The 22,349-nt window shown below is 42.6% G+C and overlaps 1 protein-coding gene across 1 annotated transcript; it reads right to left on the bottom strand.

Moving 5' to 3' along the window:
• Window positions 1–219: 219 nt before the first annotated feature.
• On the bottom strand, window positions 220–4,506 carry OTOS (otospiralin). The gene is made up of 4 exons (XM_073358805.2): window positions 4,465–4,506; window positions 3,960–4,056; window positions 3,605–3,631; window positions 220–597 (listed from the first exon to the last, which is right to left on the bottom strand). Exons 2-4 carry the CDS (start codon window positions 4,015–4,017, stop codon window positions 413–415), a joined length of 270 nt encoding a protein of 89 aa, XP_073214906.1. The 5' UTR covers window positions 4,018–4,056; window positions 4,465–4,506; the 3' UTR covers window positions 220–412.
• Between the last annotated feature and the right edge of the window lie 17,843 nt (window positions 4,507–22,349).

A 22,349-nucleotide genomic window follows, 5' to 3' on the forward strand; every position in this document is an offset into this window, starting at 1 on the left:
CAATACTAAGGCTAATCTCTTCTCTTGGCTTTTGCAGAAAGTGAGTGATTATGGAATTGGAGGATTCTTATGGTGATTTGGGTCAACAAGTTTTTGACATGTTTTGGTCAAAGTCCAGAGACTACCCAATGGGAACTTTTATACATTTTAAAATACAAACAGCCAAAACCAGGATTGAAATCAATGAATTATTTATTTTTGCACAAAAGAATACACTGTATTGAAAGGAAAAGCCGGACTAATTGTCTGCCATTTTACAAACATGGAAATGCTATACAATATAAGGATCCTCAAATGTTTGAAAACATTGAAACAACATAACAGACTGAATGGGCAATTCTGGCAAGTTTACTGGAAGCAGTAAATTTCTTTAAAGGTCTCAGCACTAACTTTAGCAAAATGAGCAAAATCATTAGTGCTCATGATAGGGAACATCATAACCAAGGTTATTTCCAAAAGGGTATTGAGCAAACAGGGTTCTGGCCATTTCGTTGATTCTGTTGTATGCTCCCAGAGTCCGGAAATACTCCACGTACGACCAAAAATCACTGGACCAGAAAGGCCAGTATGGCAGGGCTGCAGGTTCCTGATACGGGTCTACAATAAAAATTGCAGAATTAGATTAACATAACATGAAATGTGTTGGTTAGAGCATGACCGGGAGCCTAGACTCCTGGGTTCTAGTGCTAGGCCTCACTATGGAGCAGGTCGCTCACCCTCACTCAGGCCCTGATTCTCTCTAGGGCTATGGCCCTTTATGCCCCCAAGTGGTTCTCTGGCTGGCAGACAGCCAATGTAAAAGCTCTACACTACCAACTCCTTTGCCCCTGGTGCAGGGGGGATGATAGGCAGAGCAGGGAGGGGGCAAAAGAAGGCATGGTCAAAGTACGCTATGATCTGGTATAATGGCCCACAGAGAGCTGTTAGAAGCTGGCACAACTTAGAACTGGGGCTGTTCTACTTTGTGCTATGGGCTGATTGGGGACTAGGCCTAGTCCAAAATTAGGTCAGCCAAAGGTGGCTTTAAGTCACCTTTGCCATCATCCGCCACCACTTTTCATCTGCCTGGGACAGGAAAGGAATACCATTGTTAAGGTATAATCCTTGTGAACTATTTTACAGGGGTGTTGAGGTGCTTACCCACTTCGTGATTATAAAGTAAAGTACTGCTATTATTAAGCTAGCTAGAAGTACTCCAAATTGAGTAGGGTGTAACTGAAAATGCTGTGCTCAATATTAGGACATTTCATAGAGAAATGAAATCAGTGGGAGCTTTGCATGAAAATTGATGGCATTGTATGGCTTTATACAGCAAGGCCTTCCAAGACCCTCCCACCTTGAATAATTATTCTGCAAATAAATATGGCTTCTCCTATACACACTGCAAACGATTTCAGTGGAATATTTTTCAGTAGTGCCCTGTCCTTCCTGCTTGGATGCCAGCCAAGTTTGATTCTTGCTGTCAGCTAAGAGGATCCCAAACTGGAACCTTTTCCCCCTAAACGATGTGAATAGCAGATAACTCTTCTATACTTTTCCATGATAACATTATTAACATTTATTTGGCTGCAGCTTCCTGCATGGTACAGGCCACATCCTGAGACTTCTCAGACACAGTGGGAGTAGCAGCAGACCCACTCTGAGAGCTGATCGTGCAAGTGGATCCATGCTGGTTGACTCTTGCATCAATAGGGCTCTGCTGGGGAAGCATGGGGGGGAAGGCTTCAAATATCAGGATTGGGGTCTAAGGTGCCTTGCGGAAGTCTGAAGCCTCAGAATTATGTCTCTTCTCTTCCACAGAGATGGAAAAAGAGATCCAAACAGGAAATGTCCAACAGTCGCAGACACTCTGCACTTGGCAGACAGCCAGGTTTTGGCTTTGTTTTTAAAGAGGATGTAAAAAATAATCTGGATTTGAGTTGCCAATTCATTGAGCTCAGGGCCTGATGCTGCCATGTTCTGAGCACCCTTGGGGCTTGATCCAGCAAATCACTTCTGCATATGTGGAACTTAGCTGAAGAAGTATTTACAAATGTAAAGTCACATGTGTGCTTCAGTGCTTTGCTGGATGAAGACCTCTGCTCCCCTAGTGTTTGGGCTATGTCCAAACCCCACTGAAGTCAGTGGTAAGTGTTTCTATTGACTTTGATGAACTTCAGATCAGACCCTTTAGTGGGAACTAGCGGTTCACTGCAGTCCGGGATCAGGCCCTAATTTCATAAGATAGAATAGAATTTGCAGTGCATAGTCACAGATGGTAACAAAACAAAATCAAACGAATTAGCCACTGTTGTCTGTGGAACAGAGTTCACTGCTTGTATTAGCTGATCTCCAGGTTCATGCTGAAGTCTGCTCCTTGGCACAATGTGAAACAAAAACACATCTGCTGATGAGAGCTGTAAAATATTAACCCAACTAGGTTTTTATATGGTAAAATACACACCAAGAAGAGATGTGTGGTTATTTAATTGGGATGTTGCATCAAAAATTATTTCCTGTGTTCAAATAAAATATTGCACACACCTTAAATTTGTTAAAGCACAGGAAAAATTATCAAAAAAAATTGAGTTGTGAGGTGTAATTAAAGCAAGCCAATGAGGCTTGTTGCATGGAGTTAAAAAAAAAGTTTGTTTTCAATTAACATACAGTCAAATTCTTTCCATGCCACCCCCACATTGTCCCCCTAGGTTCATGTTGTGATGGGCACTGCTGTTTCCAGTGGAATGTTACGTTACTGGATATCAGCAGATCCAAGACAGTCTTCACTCTCATGCCAACACACATCTCAGTGAACGCGGTGTAGTGTTTGTGTCCATCATTTTTCTAGCAGTGCTTGAAAAATTGTCTTGCATTGCTGCTCTTTACTCTCAATAAGAATTTAAGCAAATATATGGTCAACACAATTTCCCCGTGCTGTTTTCAGAAATAACTAGCTAACATCCAAAGCACCAAAACCTATCAATAAGGCAATTGAAATGTTGTTAGGATGACTTTTTGAAAGCAAAGGCAAACATTGCATACTATGGGCCAGATCCTCAGCTGACGTAAATCTGCATAGCTCCATAGACTATACTGATATTTACCAGCTGAGGATGTGTTCCTATTTTTTTTAAATTGGCTTTCTGGTCATTTGTAGATTGAAAGCTTTTTGTCCTGGAAGTTGGGATTTTTTGCCAATAAGTAGACATGCATCCTGAGGTTCCAGCAAGCCCAATATATTTAAAAGTCTGGTATTTCTTAACTTATGATAGCACTGTTAAACACATAGTTTGGTGATCATCTAAAGACATGCCTTAGCTATCAGTTTTACTGTTTTTATTTTAACTTTGCTAACACATCCTCTCTCTTTGTAATATGCAAAAAAAAAGTTTATATTTTTAATCAATTGCCTAGCAGCACTTCATGTATTTATTTATTTACTTCTTATTTCATACTTTATCAGCAGCAGATGAAACCATTTATATCAGGGCCTGATCCAAAGCCCATTGAGTCAATGGGAGTCTCCCCACTGACTATAATGTATTTTGGATTGGGCCCGCCAGTTACAAGTGGCTCTTCCAATTTTTAGGGGGCGGAGAGGGAGAAAAAGTCTGAAAAGCATTACCATCTTCATCCTGTACTGGCCGGGCATCTGTAAATAAATAAGAAATAATCAGTAGCAGGTCTCAGAAGGGTTTGCAGTGTACAAAGAGGTGCTGTGTAGCCCAGAAGCTGACCAGCTCTGCAATGCATTGATAGGAGCCTACTGTCAGCTGAACTTCTGTGTTTGAAACAGCTGAATAAAGAATTCCCTGTTTCCAGTCACTCCGTGGTACAATTTGAATACTGTTTGCTAATAATGAAGGCAATTGTGACTGGTGTATGAATAACATTTGATATCAAATGCAAGTCAACAGATCTAGATTAAAATATTTAAGGCAGATGAAAAAAATAAAGGATAAATATAAAAGTTAACTTACCTGTTAATGGATTCATCAGCATGCAGAGGGAAATTAAGCCAATAAAGATAAACCTCATGGTCTCTGCAAATTATTATTCCTGTTTCTGAAATATAATCTATAAAATGAAATAGAGCAGAATATATCTAAATATCTTTTTTTTTCTTCTAAACAAAAAAGGTTGGAATCATCTATTTTTCACTAAAGTAACAATAAGATTTTTATAACATTTCCAGGTGTCTCTAACCCTCCAACTGCTAGAAGCACTTGGCACTAGCCACTGCCAGAGACAGGATATTGGGTCTGAGGGACCATTGTTTTGACCGAGCATGACTGTTCTTATAAAAATTGTTAATTGCAAAAAACTTTCAGTATATTAAAAGAACTAAAGTACTAAGGTTTGATGTTCTTCTGGATTAAAAAAATTAATAAAAGTTCACCCGCATTGACGTGAAATTAAATGTCTTGGAAATATTTTGTTTTGTAGCTACTTTAGTTTCATCTTAGAAATTACCCTTTTCCCCACCTTTCTCTTAAGTGAGCAGAGGTCTGTAGCTCTGAGTCAGCTGCAAACATCTGAATGGGCTTCTCTTGCTGTAAAATAAACAACCGTTTAGAGAAGGGTGGGGAATAGGGAAAGGAACGTCACTTACTTAATACACCAATCTGATTTTTTTAGCCTAATCTAAAAGTGTGTAGCTGCACACATCTATAATATATTGCAGCACCATCCATGGTCAGAAATGTCTAGATAAACTGGGAATAAAATTCCTATAGTATAAAACTAGAGAGAAAAAATCCAGCAGCTAATTCAATAATTGCTGCTTACAATATCTCTCTAATTTTTCTCTATAGGAAAAGGTCTTCTCCAAAATAGGTTATTTTGGTTGGCATTTGTTGTAAATTTTGAGGTAACAGTATGTGTGTGGGGGAAAATCTGCTTACAATTATTCAATAGTGCAAGCAAATAAAATCTGTAGTAGTGATTTAAAAATAAATGTAACACTACGGAAATTGTCTGTCACTTTCATAAGAGTAGGTTACTTGCTTAGCTCATGTTATCACTTAAAGAGACAGGTTGACTTCAGTCTTCTGAGTGGGACCCAAAGAAAACCAGGTGTCCAACAATTTGGATGTTGTACTGTTGGTTGTGGTCCCCAAGTAACTGTCCTAAGGGACTGGGTATTATGATCTTCAGACAAGGCTCAGTGGGACCCATTAAAGTGCATTCAACTATTTACATTTATTTCCCAAAGGAGAGGGGCTGGTTTCCATGGGCAAATGGGTACTGTGGATTCACTTCTATGCAGGCTGCTGAGCAATATGCCCAGGACTTTAAAATCCCTAGGAGAAGGAGACAGGTCATTAGCATTGGTCATTTGATTTGTACGTCACTTTCCCTTTTTTGTATATATAAAACTCATGCTGACAACAGGTGCCTCTGTGGGATAAACGCTAGCAAAAGGAGGGTGGGGAAGGCTACACACTCGATCTTGGGCCTAGTGTGTGTGGGCACAATCAAATGGCTTTGCGGGGGCCCCCGCTTTGCTCAGATGGATCTTGCTACTGGAACTCATCCCCGTCTATGTACAGCATTAAGTTATTCCTGCCGGGAATGATTCTGTGGTCTTTGCAACAGGGTGGCTTGCCCTGTAAGTAAGGGCTGGAGGGCCTGGGCCTAGCCGACATGGATTACTGAAAGAGGCGCATCTGAGAGAATCAGGTAATTTCCCTTCTGAAGAGCAGCTGGAAGCGACAGTGAGGGGGAATTTTCTTTGCAACATCTATCAAGAATCCAAGGAAAAGGTGCAAGACTCTAAGTCATCACCAAGACACAAAGCACAGTGCACGGCGGTCATAGACTGTATCTAGAAGTGAGTCTGCTATGCCACAAAGCCCAAGAAGAAGAAGAAGAAGGGTGCTCCAGAATGACCTCCGGCCATGAGAATGCGCATGGGTGCTGGCTGACCCTGTTACAGCCTTGACTCACAAAGGCACCTCTGAAAGGAAAAATCTCTGTGGCTTTAGAATACACCACGCAGTTCCAAATATTGTGGATCTTGAAAAACAATCCTGAGGTAGCAGGCCCCCAATACACCCTATAAAGACATTCATCCTCTTTTTTAGTGGCCCTAAACCCAACAGATCCAGCCCTCAGGTGATCTCTCCTACATAGCAGCATCCTCAGGTGGCTGGGAGCTGCTGGAGTGGCTCCTGTGTCACTCGCTTTCTCCCTGTGGCCAGCATAGAGGACATGACTGAAAAGGGAGTATGGCCAGAGCATTGTGGTTCGTTGTGATCCCTGATTCCCACAATGGCACCTTCAGTGCAACAGTGCCCTTTCTCACTTGGTCAGCTCTGCAGATGTGGGTCCATAAATTCAACACATTCGGTAAACCCACAGATGATAATGCTTTTCCTTTTGCCACCCAGTCAGTGTATTGCACTAGCAGAAGCCACTAGCAGCTCTGACATATACTAATGCACCCTTGGAGTCAATAAGATTTGAAATTTGTAGTTCTAATTAAATAAGTAGCATAAATATAGCCCTGTGATGGGATATGTACCCCCACACCAGCATGGAAGGGGTTAAACCCAGGAGGGAGCAGTGGAGGTGAGTCCTCTGAGCAGCCTAGAGTGGCTGAACGGTCTGCAACCTATCAGAGAGGGGTTGCAGGGACCAACCATTTCGGGCTCAGCAGAGCTCATGTGAAAAAAAGGAGCTGCAGGGGCAGAGCCAGGCAGTTGTGGCCTGGGGCTCCAGGGGTAAGGGCTGGCTTCCTAGCTAGTAAAAGAGATGCTAGCACCATGGACAGAGCAGTTGCTGGCAGGGATTAAGGGAACAGAGGCCTTGAAGTAAGGGTGAAGTAGGTGCTGGGCTTGTTGGGAAATGGCCCAGGGAAATGTTCTGAACAGTTAGAAGGGATGGAGCATGAGGCTGCCCCTAGAGGGTGCCTGAGTTGGGACCTGGAGCAGTGTACAGGCTCAGGTCCTCCCCGCTTAGCCACTGAGGGAAGTGACTGGGCAAATGGACTGCAGTGTACTGACCCCCAGAAGTGGGAGAAACAGACAGAGACATGGTTGAAGGACTGAGTCATGAAGAGCGTGTCGCGGTTCCTGGAGAGACTGCCAGTCGAGACAGAGCGATGGGGTACAAACTGTGGATGTGGGGCATTGTCCTTGAGCTAATACCCACAGCAACCAGGAGGAGGAGCCAGTCCAGCGGTGAGTGTTGTGCCTTGTGACAAGCCCAAAATATAACTTTTTATTCCAGAACACAATAAAAGGGTTTAGGTTAGGTGAGGAGATATAATTTGTATGGGATGATGAGAAGGCAGCATAAAGGCATAGCTGAAGTAGCCATATACCTTACCTGTTCCTTTCCAGATTCTCACTTTTGAGTTCGTTTTATTTTTGAGATAGAAGAATGATTATATGAAAATGGTAATACATTGTCTGGGTTGTAGGTAGACACCACAGTTACTGTGGAACTCGTTGCCGCAGGATGTGGTTTGGGTTAAGATATTGGCAAGATTCAAAGAGGGATTGGGCACTTATATTGGTAACAAGAATATCCAGAGTTAAAAGAGTTAATACTAACAAGAATAAGATTGGAAGAGTGACAAAAAAACATTTCAGGTTTTAAACTAATCCCTAACTATTAGGGATTAGGATGAGACCTTCATTGGGGGCAGACTATCCCACATCTGCCTACTGTGGGGTTTCTCGTATCTTCCTCTGAAGCATCTTGTGCCCACCAATGTTGGAGACAGGATAGTGAACTAGATAGACCTGATAATTGTGTTCTAGTTGATACATGCTTTCAATCTTAACTATCTTATAAAGATTTTCTCTTTACTAACAACAAATTGAAAATGCCAATAAATGTTAAGGATTTCCATTTTGTAACACTAAATGGAACCTGGGCAATTATAAACAGATAACTAAAAGGAAATTTAAAATAACTGTATCTGCTGTAGATCAAACTGAACAAGTGCTCTGAGTTGCTATAATTGCTGCTTCCTCATTATGTCTGTCTCACACTAAAAATGACATCGGAATACAGAAATACTGAGGAGTTTGATCTGACCTTTTAATTCAGAAGCTTTGGATGGGAGAGGTTGCTTGCTTGCTGGGGTAGAATAAATTGCATTTTTAGCACTGTGTGCCAAACCAAATTCCACATTTTCTGGAATCTGCCCAACACATACACTGTGGACTATCTTGCAGCATTTTTAATATGCTGCATGCATTCTCATGTAGTTGTCCTCCCTTTGTCAGAGTTCATTCATGACAATACTGTGGAAGCAATGATGCACTATGCTCAATACAAATGCTTGTACAGAATCAGATCAATTAGCAGAACTTTTTATTAATGGTCACTGACTTGCATTTTTTCACACTACTGAGCAGTAATTGAAAATTCCAAGTTGCCCACAAATGCAAATTTGTTAAAGCAGCAACTACCCTTTCCTGCAGATACCATAGCATTTAACAGCACAGCATCTGCTGAAAGAGCCCAGTGTTTTTTCTTCTGCTACTTTGGAATAAACAAGTCTTTTATTTTTAAGTTACTTGCAAATATTTGTGCTCCTTTGTCAGGGAAGATCATTAATTCAAAGGGCTTGTATGGTGCAAAGAGCAAGGCTCAGTTCTTCAAAGTCTACATTCCAAAGTTTGCTAAAGAATTTTTGCAGTAACAAAGCTTCTGTGAACTAATGGCCTTTTTACTGCATTATGGAAGGGGCGTGTGCTAAAGAGTATATTCCACTAACCTATCCTAAGAAGGTTGAATCAATAAGTACTTTTTGTAAATATCTCTCTGGGAAGCAAAAGCAGGCATATCAGCCATCTCTGTCAGAGGCCAGAATCAAAGGTAGCATTCACAAGCTCCCCTTGGGAATAGGGGAAATAGTTTGGACTGCATACTTGTTTATGTGACTTGCTCCCTGATGGGGAATAGTTCTGGAACTGGCAGTACCTGGTGCCTGTCCCAAGGTGGTCCCATTTCTAATGGCCAAGCAATCAATTTTGCACAGACTAAGCACTGTGTGATGTTCTTTGGAGCAAACCAGGTCTCTTTCTATTACTGACAAGAAATAAAGGTACATGAATAAAAATGAACATGTGGATGCTTTTGTCTTAACAATAGCACTGTTTGGATGGAATTAGAATCCAAAACACACACAAAAATGGGATGATCCCCTAGGGCAAAGCAATAACCTGGGCAGTCTGTTTCTGAGAGAGAGAATGCTTCTCATTTAATCAATAGAGAAACATTCCCCCTCATAGTCATGTAATATCTGTTTATTGAAAAATAAATTGCATTTGTACTTTTATCATCACATCTAATTTAAAGTTTCTTGTCCTTTTTGACAATCTGGGGAAACTGCTTATTTACAACTTATGAATTCCACTTTGATTTTATGAACTGTCTGCATCTTTATATCTTGTTTCAGAGTAACAGCCGTGTTAGTCTGTATTCGCAAAAAGAAAAGGAGTACTTGTGGCACCTTAGAGACTAACCAATTTATTTGAGCATAAGCTTTCGTGAGCTACAGCTCACTTCATCTGAGCTGTAGCTCACGAAAGCTTAAGCTCAAATAAATTGGTTAGTCTCTAAGGTGCCACAAGTACTCCTTTTCTTTGTATCTTGTGGCTGTCTTCTACTGTGTTCTTACCTCACGGTCCTTGTGCTAAGGGACTGGGGAATGGCACCTAAATGTCTGTCTATGAATAGGTTGGTTGTTAAAGAATATTAGCACCTGAACAGATCTTGATAAGACAGAACAGAGGGATGACTGCATCCTAGATAAACCCAGTTTTCTTCAACTTCTCTGCAGAGGGCTAGGGTTTGAAGGAATAGAATTTCCTCAGGAGAGAGAACAAAGGACATGAGATATTAGTGCCAGCCTTTAAAACCACAAAGGCTGAGCGAGAGAGAAATAAAAATGCACAGGCTTTTTGGGGAAAACAGTTTTGCCAGGTGGACAAACTAGAGAGGGAGGAAGTTGACTGCAGAGGTCCAAGAGTGACTCCGTGATTTGGAGGAGAAACCATGTACAGGAAAGGAAGGAGCTGGGACTTCTTAGACACTGACCCAAATCCCAAACAATGCTCAAGACTGATAAAGAAACTGGAGCAGGGAATGGTGTTTAGTTGCTTCTGACTTTACTTGGATCTGTATTTCTCTTGTGCTTAATAATTGTTTTAAGAAACCCACTGCAAAGCATATGTCTGTTCACGTCAACTATCCCATGTCTCTGAAGAGGTAAACAGTAAACCAGAGAGCCCACAAGGTTGGAGCTCTAGAAATGATTGTGCTGGAGAGTCTGGGTGGAAGGAGGGAGTCTCAGGGCCTAGGCACTTGGATGGAAGGGTCCCAGATCTCAGAACGGAGTGTTAGATGGAGAATATACACGCTGAAAATGTGCCTAGAAAGCCAGAGGCAGTGCCTGCACTTGGCTCAAACTCAGTAAAGTTTGAAAGCACACTGGCCCAGTGCTGGAATCTGGACACAGCAACCTGGTGAGCATCCAACAAGGGAAGCCTGACTAGAACTGTGACACCCTGGGCTTAAATAGCCAAATCATTCTCCACGAGGTTTTTTGCACAGTAAAAACACATAACAAAGCTGCTATATACAGAACTATCACTGAAAGCATGGATATCTGAGTACCTCCACCAGGAATACAGCCCAAATGCTACAGATGTAAAGGATACACAGATGAATAGAGTTGTAACTACATTTACAAGATCTGAATTTGGCCACAAGGAATTATATATACACTTTTTAAAAATTAGCTATTTCCTTTTCAGTAGTTGCACAGCTACATTTTCTTTGCTTTGGGGCTCTTCTTCCCTTTTGTGAAAATGTTGTACCTTTCCAGCTCATTGGAAATTGAGGTGACCTCTTTGTTGCTGGCAAATTGGTTACTGTACTCGAAATTTTCAAGCAATCAGGGCAGAGGAATTTTTACAGCTAGAGTGAATAGATTTGCATACTTAGAGAAATAACTGCATAGCTATTAGAAATGACTGTATTGCAATTATTCAAATTCCTGTACGTTGATTGGCTAATAATGGTCAGGGTGACCCCGTAATTTGTGACAGCTGTGTAATGATCACGAGCAGGACTCAATCAAAGGGCAGGGAAAGATAGAACTGTGTGCTAGTAACTATGCAGTATCCCTGTGCCACTGTGGGGAGAAAAATAGAGGATCTGATTCTACTTTTAATTACAATGGTTTTACACTACATTACATGGAATTCAGGGGAGTTACTTGAATTTATACCAATTTAAGTGATTAGAGTCAAGCCTGGAATCTCTAGAGTATTACTCTCAGGACAAAATTCGTTCCTGTACAGAGGGCCCACACAGGGCCTATGAATAGGGCTAGTTGAAAAATTTTCTTTGAAGCTGTTTTTTGACAGAAAATTGGGATTTTGAGGTGCAAGTTTGTGGGGGTTGTTTTTTGTTGTTGTTGTTAGATCATAGAATCATAGAATATCAAGGTTGGAAGGGACCTCAGGAGGTCATCTAGTCCAACCCCCTGCTCAAAGCAGGACCAATCCCCAATTTTTGCCCCAAATGGCCCCCTAAAGGATTGAACTCACAACCCTGGGTTTAGCAGGCCAATGCTCAAACCACTGAGCTATCCCTCCCCTGTTGTTTTGTTTTTAAGAAAAAATGCCTGATTTCTGTGGAAAATTTAGACTTTATATAAAAAATAATATCTCAAAACTGAAAACTTTCAACCGAAAAAATAAAAATTTTCATTGGTAAATGTCATTGTGATGCCTTATGGGAGGTGTAGTTTGGGTACCCCATGCCTTTATTCACCCTTTTTGGGCCAGGCTTCCCAGCTAAACTACATCTCCTATGAGCCCCCATGCCAGATCAGTGGTGGATCATGGTGCATCATGGGAAATGCATTCTGGTCCGAGAACCCAGCCCATAGAAGAGAATGAGGCCCCTGAACTACAACACGCATGAAGCACCATGGTGACATTTACCAATTGAAAGATTTCAGTCAAAATTCTTTTGGCTTCAGCTGAAAGTTCTTGGTTTATTTATTTATTTTTGAGGGGTCAGAAGTTGTAATTTTCTGTAGGAAAAAAGTTAGTTTTCTGACCACTTTATCTATGTGTTGAACCAATCTAGAAGAAAGTCCCACTACCCGCATCTGTCATTGGGGGTTTGTTGTTAGCCCCTTAAAAAAAAAGGTAAACCAAAAAGGATGTGTGGGTATAAACAGCTAAGGTATTTATTAAACCATCAACAGTTCTAAACAAGGTAAACCAGAGGTAAACCAAATGAATAGGAACACAGGTAAAGCAAGGACCCCCACAACAGGTGATATAAAGGTAAGTAAAGGACCGGTAGTATCATGACTGTGACTGAGGATAAATTCCCTCCCTCCCCTAGGACGGGACCTAGGTAAGAGGATGGAGGATCAATGGACCACTACCATGTCTTGCAGCTCTGAGAACCCTTGCGACAACTGGACAGCTCTGGACTCCATCCAGATAGGTGGAACCCCAGGTAAGGAGTGGACCTCAGGATCAGGTGATGACAGCTCTGTCCCAGCGATGACTTGGCTTGAACTCCCCCCTGCAATGTCATGGGTGTGTGTTTGTCCTCACTGAAAGAGTGGCAGCTGGTGACGCACTCTCTGTATGCAAGTGAGAACTACCCTCCCGCAACCAGATGAATGAGCATGGTGTTCAGCGTACTCCTCTGAGGCAATCTAGAGAGCTGAGGTGTCTGCTGTGCTTTCCATCAGTTGCATCAGCAGCACCTCCAGACTCTGTCACTCAGAAGGGCAGCCCCTTCCCTTTGCTGTGCAGGCCCTAATAGGTCCTGCTGTTACTGGGCAGATCACAGGTCACATGATTTGCTTGGTTTCCCACCTTTCGGTAGAAAGGGCTGGAAACTACACCTGAGAGGGGGAAGAAGGGCAGCCAAGATGGATTCCTAGTTGTTGTTTGGACATTCCAAGATGTCGCACCTGTGATGTTAATCACCAAAGTTTTTCCCCTACATATGAAGCATGTAAATCCTACTTAAATGTTTAAGGGTTTAAGCCACCTTTGGCCTCTCCCTGATCCCAGGGCTATGCAGCACCAGTTTGGTCTCCAGGCTGAAGCTAGGGTAGCTTTGTGCTAGCAAGCAGTGAAGCCTAAAAGGCCACCAAGGATTGTATGGCACAGATTTACGTGACCACACTACTTTTTTCCCCAGCCATGCCCCTTTCAATGACTATGGGAAATGCTATAGCGGCGCTATGCCACCCCAAGATCCTCTATGGGCTAGGTAAGCTGGTGTTAGGGAAGCTTTGCACCACAGATCAGTGCGAACTTTCCCTCATGTAATGCAGTCCAGGATCTGGCCCAGTATCATCAACCCTTGATTTGCCCACATGGAACAGAAGTGCCAAGGACAGTATTAACCCTGGCATCCAGCCTTCACAAAGGCTGCTTCCATTGTCCACAGGGACTGCAGCTCCCACAGGAGAAGATAGTTTCTGTAACAGCACAGTAAGTTCCTTGCAGCAAAAGCCGAACGAAACCGTATTCATTTGATGTTCAGCCATTTAGTGTCAACCATACCTAGTCTTATAGCTCCATTCTGCCAGTGCACAGAGTACAGCTGGGTCCAGACTTGTCTCCTCATGTCACAATTTGGGAGACCACATATTGGCACTCTGTCTTGAATGTCAATGGGCCATAAAGGTGGGAGATACTAATGGTTCTGTGCTCTGTGCAATCCCCTCTGGCAAAGTCTTTCTAAAGCCAGAGGACAAAGCAGAGTCATCTGCCATGCGGGTGGCCATTTTGGAAATACTCAGAATTGCCAGCATTGCACTTCCCACGTGCAGGTTCTGGGACTGCCAGCCAGCCTCCCAGAAATAGACACAGGTGTCCAAAATTGAAACCTCACTTTTTGGATCTGACCTCTGTTTATCATGGGCCAAACCAAAACTCAAGATCTGAATATCCCATATTTTCAAGAGATTGAAATCCAGACAGTTTTGCAGTTCAGGTTCATCTCTACTTAGAATGCACCGTGCATCAAGTGTTGAACTGGTGTTGGATAGCTGTCAGATTCTCATTGTTCACATTTGGACATGGCTTTGAAGCATCGTGCGCGGACAGATTGGTCGATATTTACTAAACTCACATTAGTACCTGGCAACAAATCATAGTTGAGCCTAGCCCAGATGCAGTTAGCTGAGTAGTCGAGCCCTTAGAGATCAGGGCTAAAGCATGGTTTTTAAATTGGATATAACATAGCCTATGTCTAAACTAGCACTTTTGTTGGTAAAACTCTTGTTGATCAGGGGTGTGGAAAAAACACCCCCTGACCAACAGAAATTTCAGCGACATAAGTGCCAGTGTGGACAGCACTATGTTGGCTGGAGACGCTCTCCTGCCAACGTAGCTACCACCACTCGTTGTAGATGGTTTAATTATGCTAACGGGAGAGCTCTCTCCCGTCGGCATAGAACGGCTACACAGGAGACCTTACAGCGGCACAGCAAGGTCTGTAATGTGGACATAGCCATAGTTTGCCCTTTCTATGTAGGCCAAATAACATCACAACCCCATTCGACACTAGAAGACATTGTGGGCCAGATCCCAAGCTGTGCCAATGTACACCAGCATCATCTCTTCAGCTCTTGCTAATTTTGGTTGTTTTGGATGTGTAGACAGGCCCCACATTGCTTTGATAGCTGTCATCACTGGTAGCATTTGCACACCTAAAGACTCTGCAGCAGATAAAACAAGAGGCAGTGGTATTTGGAATTCTGGTGGGAAAGCTCTCATGAGATGTTTCCTCCCTTCTGCATCTACATTAAAGCCTTAATCAAAGGTTTTTTTTAGTTGGGCAATCCTGCACCTCATCCCTACTTAGTTATTCATCGCAGCAATGTCCCAAGGTGAACTAAATCGATAATCTGAAAAACTGGCCTCACAGCACTTTCAGACACTTTCGAGGGAAGATGTATTTCCATGTTCATATTACAGGTAAATATGCCATAGCAATAATCTTCACTGCTTTATGCTCCACTCCAATATGTTGTTTTTCAGATTGATTGAATGCCCCAGCTGCACTCTAGCTATTAAGCAATCAGCAACTGTTCATTGTTTTCATGCCTCAAGACAATAGAGATCATCCTTTAAATATAAGACTTAATTACATCTTTGATGCTATCAAAGAGTGGACACAGTTTAGCAGCATGAACAAAAGTTTGCAAATACTCCAGCGTCTCTTCTCCCCTTGATTCGTGAACCTAGGTTCCTTCAATGTCAGTGGGAGTTGTTCATCTCCATTGATAGCTCCATCTTTATACAGCAGCCAGCTACAATAAAATTGATCATAAAACGACTGGTAAAAATAGAACACATAAAATGGCTTATATCTTAGAGGTCTGAGGCAGCAGTAGGTGTACATAATATCAGCAATAGCACGCTTCAGAGGAAAATGTATCTGTGAATGTGCCATGGATCAGTTTCAATATTGTGAGCCCTGGAGGTAAAATCTTGATTTGCCCAATGTTTACTCATGTTGAATAGCACCTTACTCCACTGGACTCAATGGGAGTACTCAGGCATTCAAGGTGAAAGAATTGTGGCCTGCGTTATCAGCACGTGGGAAATGCTAGTATGGCAATCTAAAGCAGACTCCTAAAATGGTTTTGGCTCTTATCAAATCAACTGTATTGTTCTAGGGTGGTATTTGTAAAAGTGCCTAGATGATTTAGGAGTACAAGCCCCATGGAGTTTAGTGCAGTAAGGACCATAGGGAACATAAGCGGGGATCTGTCAACAGACTTTCCTTTCAATAGGACTGATGCTCCTAAATCACTTAAGCACTTTTGTAAATCCCACCCCTTAACCTTTAAACATTTTCTCTTTTTAAAATACATGTAGATGTTGAGAAGTTTTTAATGAATTAATGAAATGGTAAAAAGCCCCTGCTAATGCAGAGTTAAGTTTGGCCGGGGGTATCCTTGTGCCCTTCCAGAATGCTGAGTTCAGCAAAACTCAAACTTGTGAAAACAAGGAAATACAGAGCTAAGACACATGCCCCACACAATCTTAATTCTTCTCTCCTGGAGCTGGCAATAACCACTGGGAATTAATAAAGTGAATGCAGCTGGAGTTCACGCAGACAAGTATAGCTGTACTGGATGGTGGAGGAATAAGTTGGAGCACTTGGAAGGCCTGCAATGAGATACCAGGTGGCCCTCTTGGTTGGGGGGTGTGTGTGTGTCCTCCTGACTTTTCTGTGTATGATCAAAGGAACAAGGTGCATGTGAATGTTGGGAGATCCAGTATGCCTCATGTCAGTGCTGCATTGCATAGGCTGTGTCACTAACTGAGTACAGGCCTTTTTGCCACAGGGATTGTCAGCAGTTGGGTGGGAGATGAGTGTGGTCTGTGAGTTTAATGAAGGGTAAGTGAAAGTATGTGAGTTGGCATCATACACATAAGGATGAAGGGTTTATAAAAGGGGAGGACAAGGTTGAAAAATTCAGCAGATGCGGTATGCTCTGTGTGGCACAGGCTACAGGCCTGATCAACGCTTAAAATTTCACAGCCTGAGTGCCATAGTTAGGTTGACCTAACTCCTGGTGTTGACACGCCTAGGTCAACAGAAGAATTCTTCCGTCAAGCTAGCCCCCTCCTCTCAGAGAGGTGGATTAACAACATTGATAGGGGCCTGAGGGGAGCCGCAGTGCAGTTGTTGTGCCATTGCAGCAGCTGTAGTGTAGTAACACTGTTGGTAAGTGACTTCTAAGTGCCCTCCATCACTCCCTGTGTATTTTGTTGTAGTGAAATGAGAATAATGGCTGTGCTTTGAAATGTGTAGAGGGTATTGTTCCTAATGGAGCTGGTGAGAGAAATCTTAGCCATGGCTTATGTCCTGAGCACATGACAGTTTTGATGTATGGTGGTTACAGTAATTCTAAGCATGAGAGAAGACTGGTGTGTCTCTCTCCTTTCCCCATATTTCCCCCCACAACATAAAGCTCTCCCCCCACACACTCCATTTGCAGCCCACTCTCCTTTTCCCATCCCATGAAGCCATTCACATTTTAGAAACCAGGTGTGCACGAAGAAAAGTTGTGAATCTGTGACCTCTAAGAAAAGCTGTTTTAAGGGGGGAAGGGTTGTATCCCAAACTTCTTGCACAAATGACCCCAAATTTGGATCACTGAGCCTGCCCACAATCCCATAAGGCACAGCAAATTTCAAGACGCTTAGGCAATGGTAAGGATTTTGGAACACTTTGCAGATCATCCTTTAAACATTTTTTTCTCAATCTTAACTGTAGCAGACCTGTTTTCCTGTAATATTGGTATTACATTAGCTATCCTCCAGTCATTTGGTACAAGTCTCCCCTTGTTGTAGCCCCAAACCTTATCTCCTACTTCCTCCTAACCCCCTTCCTCTCAGCAAGCATTTGCATATCTCCCCCCGCCCTCTGCAAATACTTTGGTTAAATTCCCCCAAAATAACACACCCAACAGAGCTTTTAGCACAGATCTTCAAAACTTTTCTTGATTTCTGAGTGCGGAGGGACTTGAAGTGACACTAGTTGGCTGCGTTCAGGATCAGGCTTACTGCTTATCCCCTTGTGCTATGCAGCTGCTATAAAAGCTTTCCACCTACAGCTCCTCATGTCTCTCTCTCTCTCTGCAAAAGTTCTGTTTTTGGTGTTTGACCCGTAGTCCCTTCTTAGACCCTTAGCTGGAGAACCAAACTCTTTGCTAATAGCACTCTGAATTTTGCTCTCCCAAAGGGCTAAGGGATGCTGTGCACTCTCTGGGACTAGAGCCATGGTTTGATCCCCAGGTCCTGGCAAAAAAAGACATTGCCAAAATATGTCAACCTTCAGAAAAGTTGTTTTTTCAGATGGCTGTGTTGACGGAACCACTTGTCCAAATGGGCTCAATTTGGAACACTGACCTACCCCATGAGGCACATCAAATTTCAAGGCAATCTGAGTAACCATGTAGATTTGAGAGTACTTAGAAGAGTTGAGCTATAAATAGAAAGCTGGTCATAACCCTAGCTAAGGCAGAGCTGGTGCGCTGATATAATGTGCAAGAAAGCGTTCAGATTCAGATACCCTTGCTCATGTTAAGTAGCTCCACTGAAGTGACTGGGACGCCTATTCAGTGTGAGCAAGGGCATCAGAATCTGGCCAATAAGTTTCTATGCTCCCTGTTGACATGTGGTATGAAGGGAACAAAAACGATGGAAAAAGCTGTAATGGGGCTATGCAGAGGGGTAAGGTAGAGACTCAAGCTGTGCCCTCCCTCCCCCCCACTTTCTATAGTCCCTTTGCCTAATATATGAATGGCCAATAAACTGTGGACATGGCTAGGGCTTGACACTTTCTAGCTAATATACTTGTAGGCACTAATTTCATTTAATTAGTATTTAATCCTTATTGAATCTATTTGCCGCATTGAGTTCCACATGCTGGCTATATGTTCAGTAATAAATTTCTTTTAATCCATTGGAAACATGTATCCTTTAATTCCTGGATTGGGTTGATTACAAATTAGCATAAATATGGCCAGTTTGACTAACTACTTGGAAGTTTCATGTGTAAGTAGTTTGCAAAGGATTAATAAATAGTTACTCAATGGTTAGATTGTTGTAGAGTGCACCAGGTCAACAAGTGGCTTCTAACCATCTGTAACAGCACCTATTTTTGTGCTTAAACAATCTACAACACATACAGTACTAAAGTAGCTACTATATTGATAATATCAATTCTCGAAACCACTTATCACATTTTAAAATAAAGTGTGAGCATTAAACTATGTTTTGTAAATTATTTAACTCTTTTGGCTAAATTATTTACACTCAAACCCCAAACAATATATTATGATAGGTATTGGTACTGTTTGCAGTAGCAAATTTCTTTGTTATATCAAGCTGAAAACCTAAGCCACACCAGCATGTATATTAAATAGTAATCAGGTTTAACTCAGCAAAGCAACTGTACATACAGCACAGGGCCACTGAAGAATTTGTCTTATACCCATCTGAATAACTAGCTTTTCCCCTTCATGTTTGCTCAATAGTGCTTTCACTTTTGTTGTTATTCTGTTTGGTTAGATGGATGAGGTCTGTGCAGGAGATGGAACTTTCCTAATTGAATATGTTGCCTCCAAAAGACTATAGTGATCAGCATTTTTGCAGTTTGAAACCAAGGTTGTTGATCACCCTGTTCAGTCAGTTTGTCTTCATGGAAAGAGAACTTGCTCCCTCTGCTGTCTGTGTCTGGCACACATTCTTACTCTGCTTTACCTGCCTTCAAGGTAACGTTCTCTCAACCCTTATTAGTAGTTTAAGAAAGAACCGAGAAAAACATCAGACAAACCTACAATTCTGTTTGCCTAAAACCTGTATCTGAAGGGAGGAAGCTATTGGAAGTGGGCAAGTGGCCATTATCTCAAAATATTTGGGTTTTGTTCCCCCTTTAAAACTGACGCTTCTGTTTGGCCAGCAGAAGGAAAAAGACTGGCGCTCATGGTTTTCTTTATCTCAAAGCTACATTAACATATCCTCATGGTCATACAGGATGCTGCGGACTAGAATGCAGAACAGTTTTTCTTCCTGAGATATGCCACATCTTTATGTTTGTCTTCAGTGCAGCGTTAACTCAAAGTTATCTAAACTGAGTTAACTCATCTTAAGTTGGCCAAGCTCAAGTGAGAGCAATCATTCTGAAAAATAACACTCAATCTGCAAAGCATGATTGTATCAGCAGCAAAGGGCTTGTCTTCACTGCTAAAAAAAGGTGAGGTTTTTTTCAAACCTTGGGTGACTAATGCCTGTGAGCTATCGCAAGAGAAAAACACAGTGAAGACAGGCACTGCAGTTTTGCAATGAGTGACGTTTGAGGTCAACTTCGAGCAAAGGTATAGCGCTGACCATGACACATCTACCTCATGGCAAGACTATAGTGCCTGGTCTTCATGTTGTGGTTCTGGGGCTTTTTTAAGCAGTGAAGACGAGCTCTGAGCAGGGTTGTGAGTTCAATCCTTGAGCGGGCCATTTAGGGATTTGGGGCAAAAATTGGGGATTGGTCCTGCTTTGAGCAGGGGGTTGGACTAGATGACCTCCTGAGGTCCCTTCCAATTCTGATATTCTATGATTCTATGTTAGCAGCAGACAAGCTGTGCTAACTCAAGAATTGACCTGTATCCCTTGTCTGGCCAGCCAGCTTGAGATAAAAGCATCACCATGCTGAAGTTAAGGGTTTCTGTGTGTGAACAGAACTCAAGTTAGGAGCAACACTCAAGTTATAACTTGAGTTAACTCTGCAGTGAAGACAAGCCCAGTCATCCTGTGCCCATAACATGTAATTCACATCTGCATTCTCTGAAACTGACCCTGCACCACTGAAGTTACTGGGAGCTTTTGCTTTTGATTTCAGTGGATGAAGACTCAAACCCATTGGGTAGGAAGGGGAAGGTGTGCACATTTTAATGTATTGAAGAGGCTGCAGGAGAAAGGAAAAGAGCTCTGCAGTCCCTCTTTTAGCCACAGAGTGGTAAGACTGGCAGGGTCACAGAGAAAGCCCAGGGGGATAGTTGGCCTTGAGATCTTCTCCTGAGTAATGTCTGGCAAAAAGCCAGGAGCAACATGGAACAGCCCACTGGGGTGGAGCAGGCTCTGTTTGATGAACCCTGATTAAAGGGCAGGATCTGGACTTCTACGGAGAGAGTCCTGGGACGTGTTCAACTGAGGAATGAAGCACAGGAAACTTAAGAGGAAGGGCAGAAATTGGTTTAAGTTTGTACTTTTTTGTGGGAATTTGTTGAGGGATTCCAGACAAGACCTGAAGGACGGGGGGAATTAGAGGTTGTGGGAAGGGAGCCTGAAAAAAGGCTACAGTAGGAAGAAATCTAAGGAGGCAGCAGCAGCAAGAAGATGGAAAGAGCAGGCCTTGGCTGCTGCTTATAGGTCCCTGGACTGGAAGCTTATGTGGCAGGTGGTCCTGGATTCCCCTACCAGCCACTGACATAAAGGGAAGCCTCCTGACATAAAGGGATGAGGAAGATTTAAAGCCCCGAGGGAAAAGGGTATAAGGACCTTGAGTTGGAGCAGAGGAGCAGGTGTTAGGACACTGGACTTGTTGGACTTAGTTACCCAAAAGGGACGGAACTAAAATCTGACTGGCTGGCAGGCTACGTTGTGGTAAGACCCCACCACAGGACCACAGTGACCATCCACAGGAGGTATTAGAGAGGAAAGAGCTGCTACACCATCCCCAGGCATGCCAGCAGTGAGTTCACTTTTCTACAGTGAGCACATTTAATATAAAGTCTTTAAAACATTTTCAGTGGGCTGCCCATATTTCTCGGATATAGACACTGCAGGGGAAGTCTAATGGATAGCAGGTCTTAAATGTGAGTGGGAACATGTCTGTGAAGGACTAGCTCAGAGCAGATGGAGTGTTAAGAATCTGAAATATCTGTAGAGGAAGCATTGTCAAGTCATTAGGGTGTTTAGTCTGGGACATAGAGGTTCAAATCTCTGCTCCACCACAGTCCTGTTGAGTGAATCACTTAGTTTTTCTGGGCTTTAGTTCTCCATCTGTAAAATGGGGATAATATTTCCCTACCTCACAAGGATGTTGTGAGGCTGAATACACTAAAGGTGTGAGGTGTGCAGCTGCTACACTAAAGAGGGTCCTATAAATACCTCGCACAGATACACATACATGCTTACCTTGATATTATCAAGAAAAATAAAATCAGGCTTTGATGTGAGCAAAAGAATAAGTTGCATACTATATAAATGAACTGATCCTGAAATCAACAGCCAAACTTCAAATGGCTTCCCTTAAGTCTGCACTGGGTGGTTTTGCTGGTCAATTAGAAGTAAGATTGTCTTTGTATTTCTATACCAGAACAAGCCCAGTGCTTGTAAAAACTTGTAAAACTTTTTTCAGTTGAGAAACTGGGATAAGCTGCATCTACACTAGGAGGGCCTGCAAATGCAGTTATACAGTTCCAGAAAACTTTTTCTAGTGTATGACTGGCTTTCAATAGGAGCAGGAGTCGTCCCTATTAAGCGTGTAATTTGCATACAGCAGGGCCAGATTAACCTTTTGCGGGCCCTGGTTCCAAACATATTTGTGGGCCCCATGTAGTCGTTGTGGGCTCCGAGTGTGGGCCTGGTGTGGCACAGTATACCCTGGTGTGGTGCTGAATCTCAGAGACATTTTTCATTTTGATCACACACCTCTGCATGACTATCTGCATTGCCATACCCAGCTCCCTCAGCCCCCCGTTTTTCTCATTAAGCTGTATTTACATGTGGGTTTACCAGTGTCCACAGTGAGCAGTAATTTCACAGTGATCAGGGGAAACT

This window comes from Lepidochelys kempii, chromosome 9 (assembly GCF_965140285.1).
Source record: "Lepidochelys kempii isolate rLepKem1 chromosome 9, rLepKem1.hap1, whole genome shotgun sequence".
Taxonomy (NCBI): Eukaryota; Metazoa; Chordata; order Testudines; family Cheloniidae; genus Lepidochelys; species Lepidochelys kempii.

Excerpts from the sequence above, each read along its gene's own strand:
- OTOS (XM_073358805.2), bottom strand. The coding sequence starts at position 4,017 with ATGAGGTTTATCTTTATTGGCTTAATTTCCCTCTGCATGCTGATGAAT. Across the intron at positions 3,632-3,959 it reads GCTGATGAATCCATTAACAG|ATGCCCGGCCAGTACAGGAT; the intron begins GTAAGTTAACTT and ends ATTTATTTACAG. Across the intron at positions 598-3,604 it reads GCCAGTACAGGATGAAGATG|ACCCGTATCAGGAACCTGCA; the intron begins GTAATGCTTTTC and ends TTTTTATTGTAG.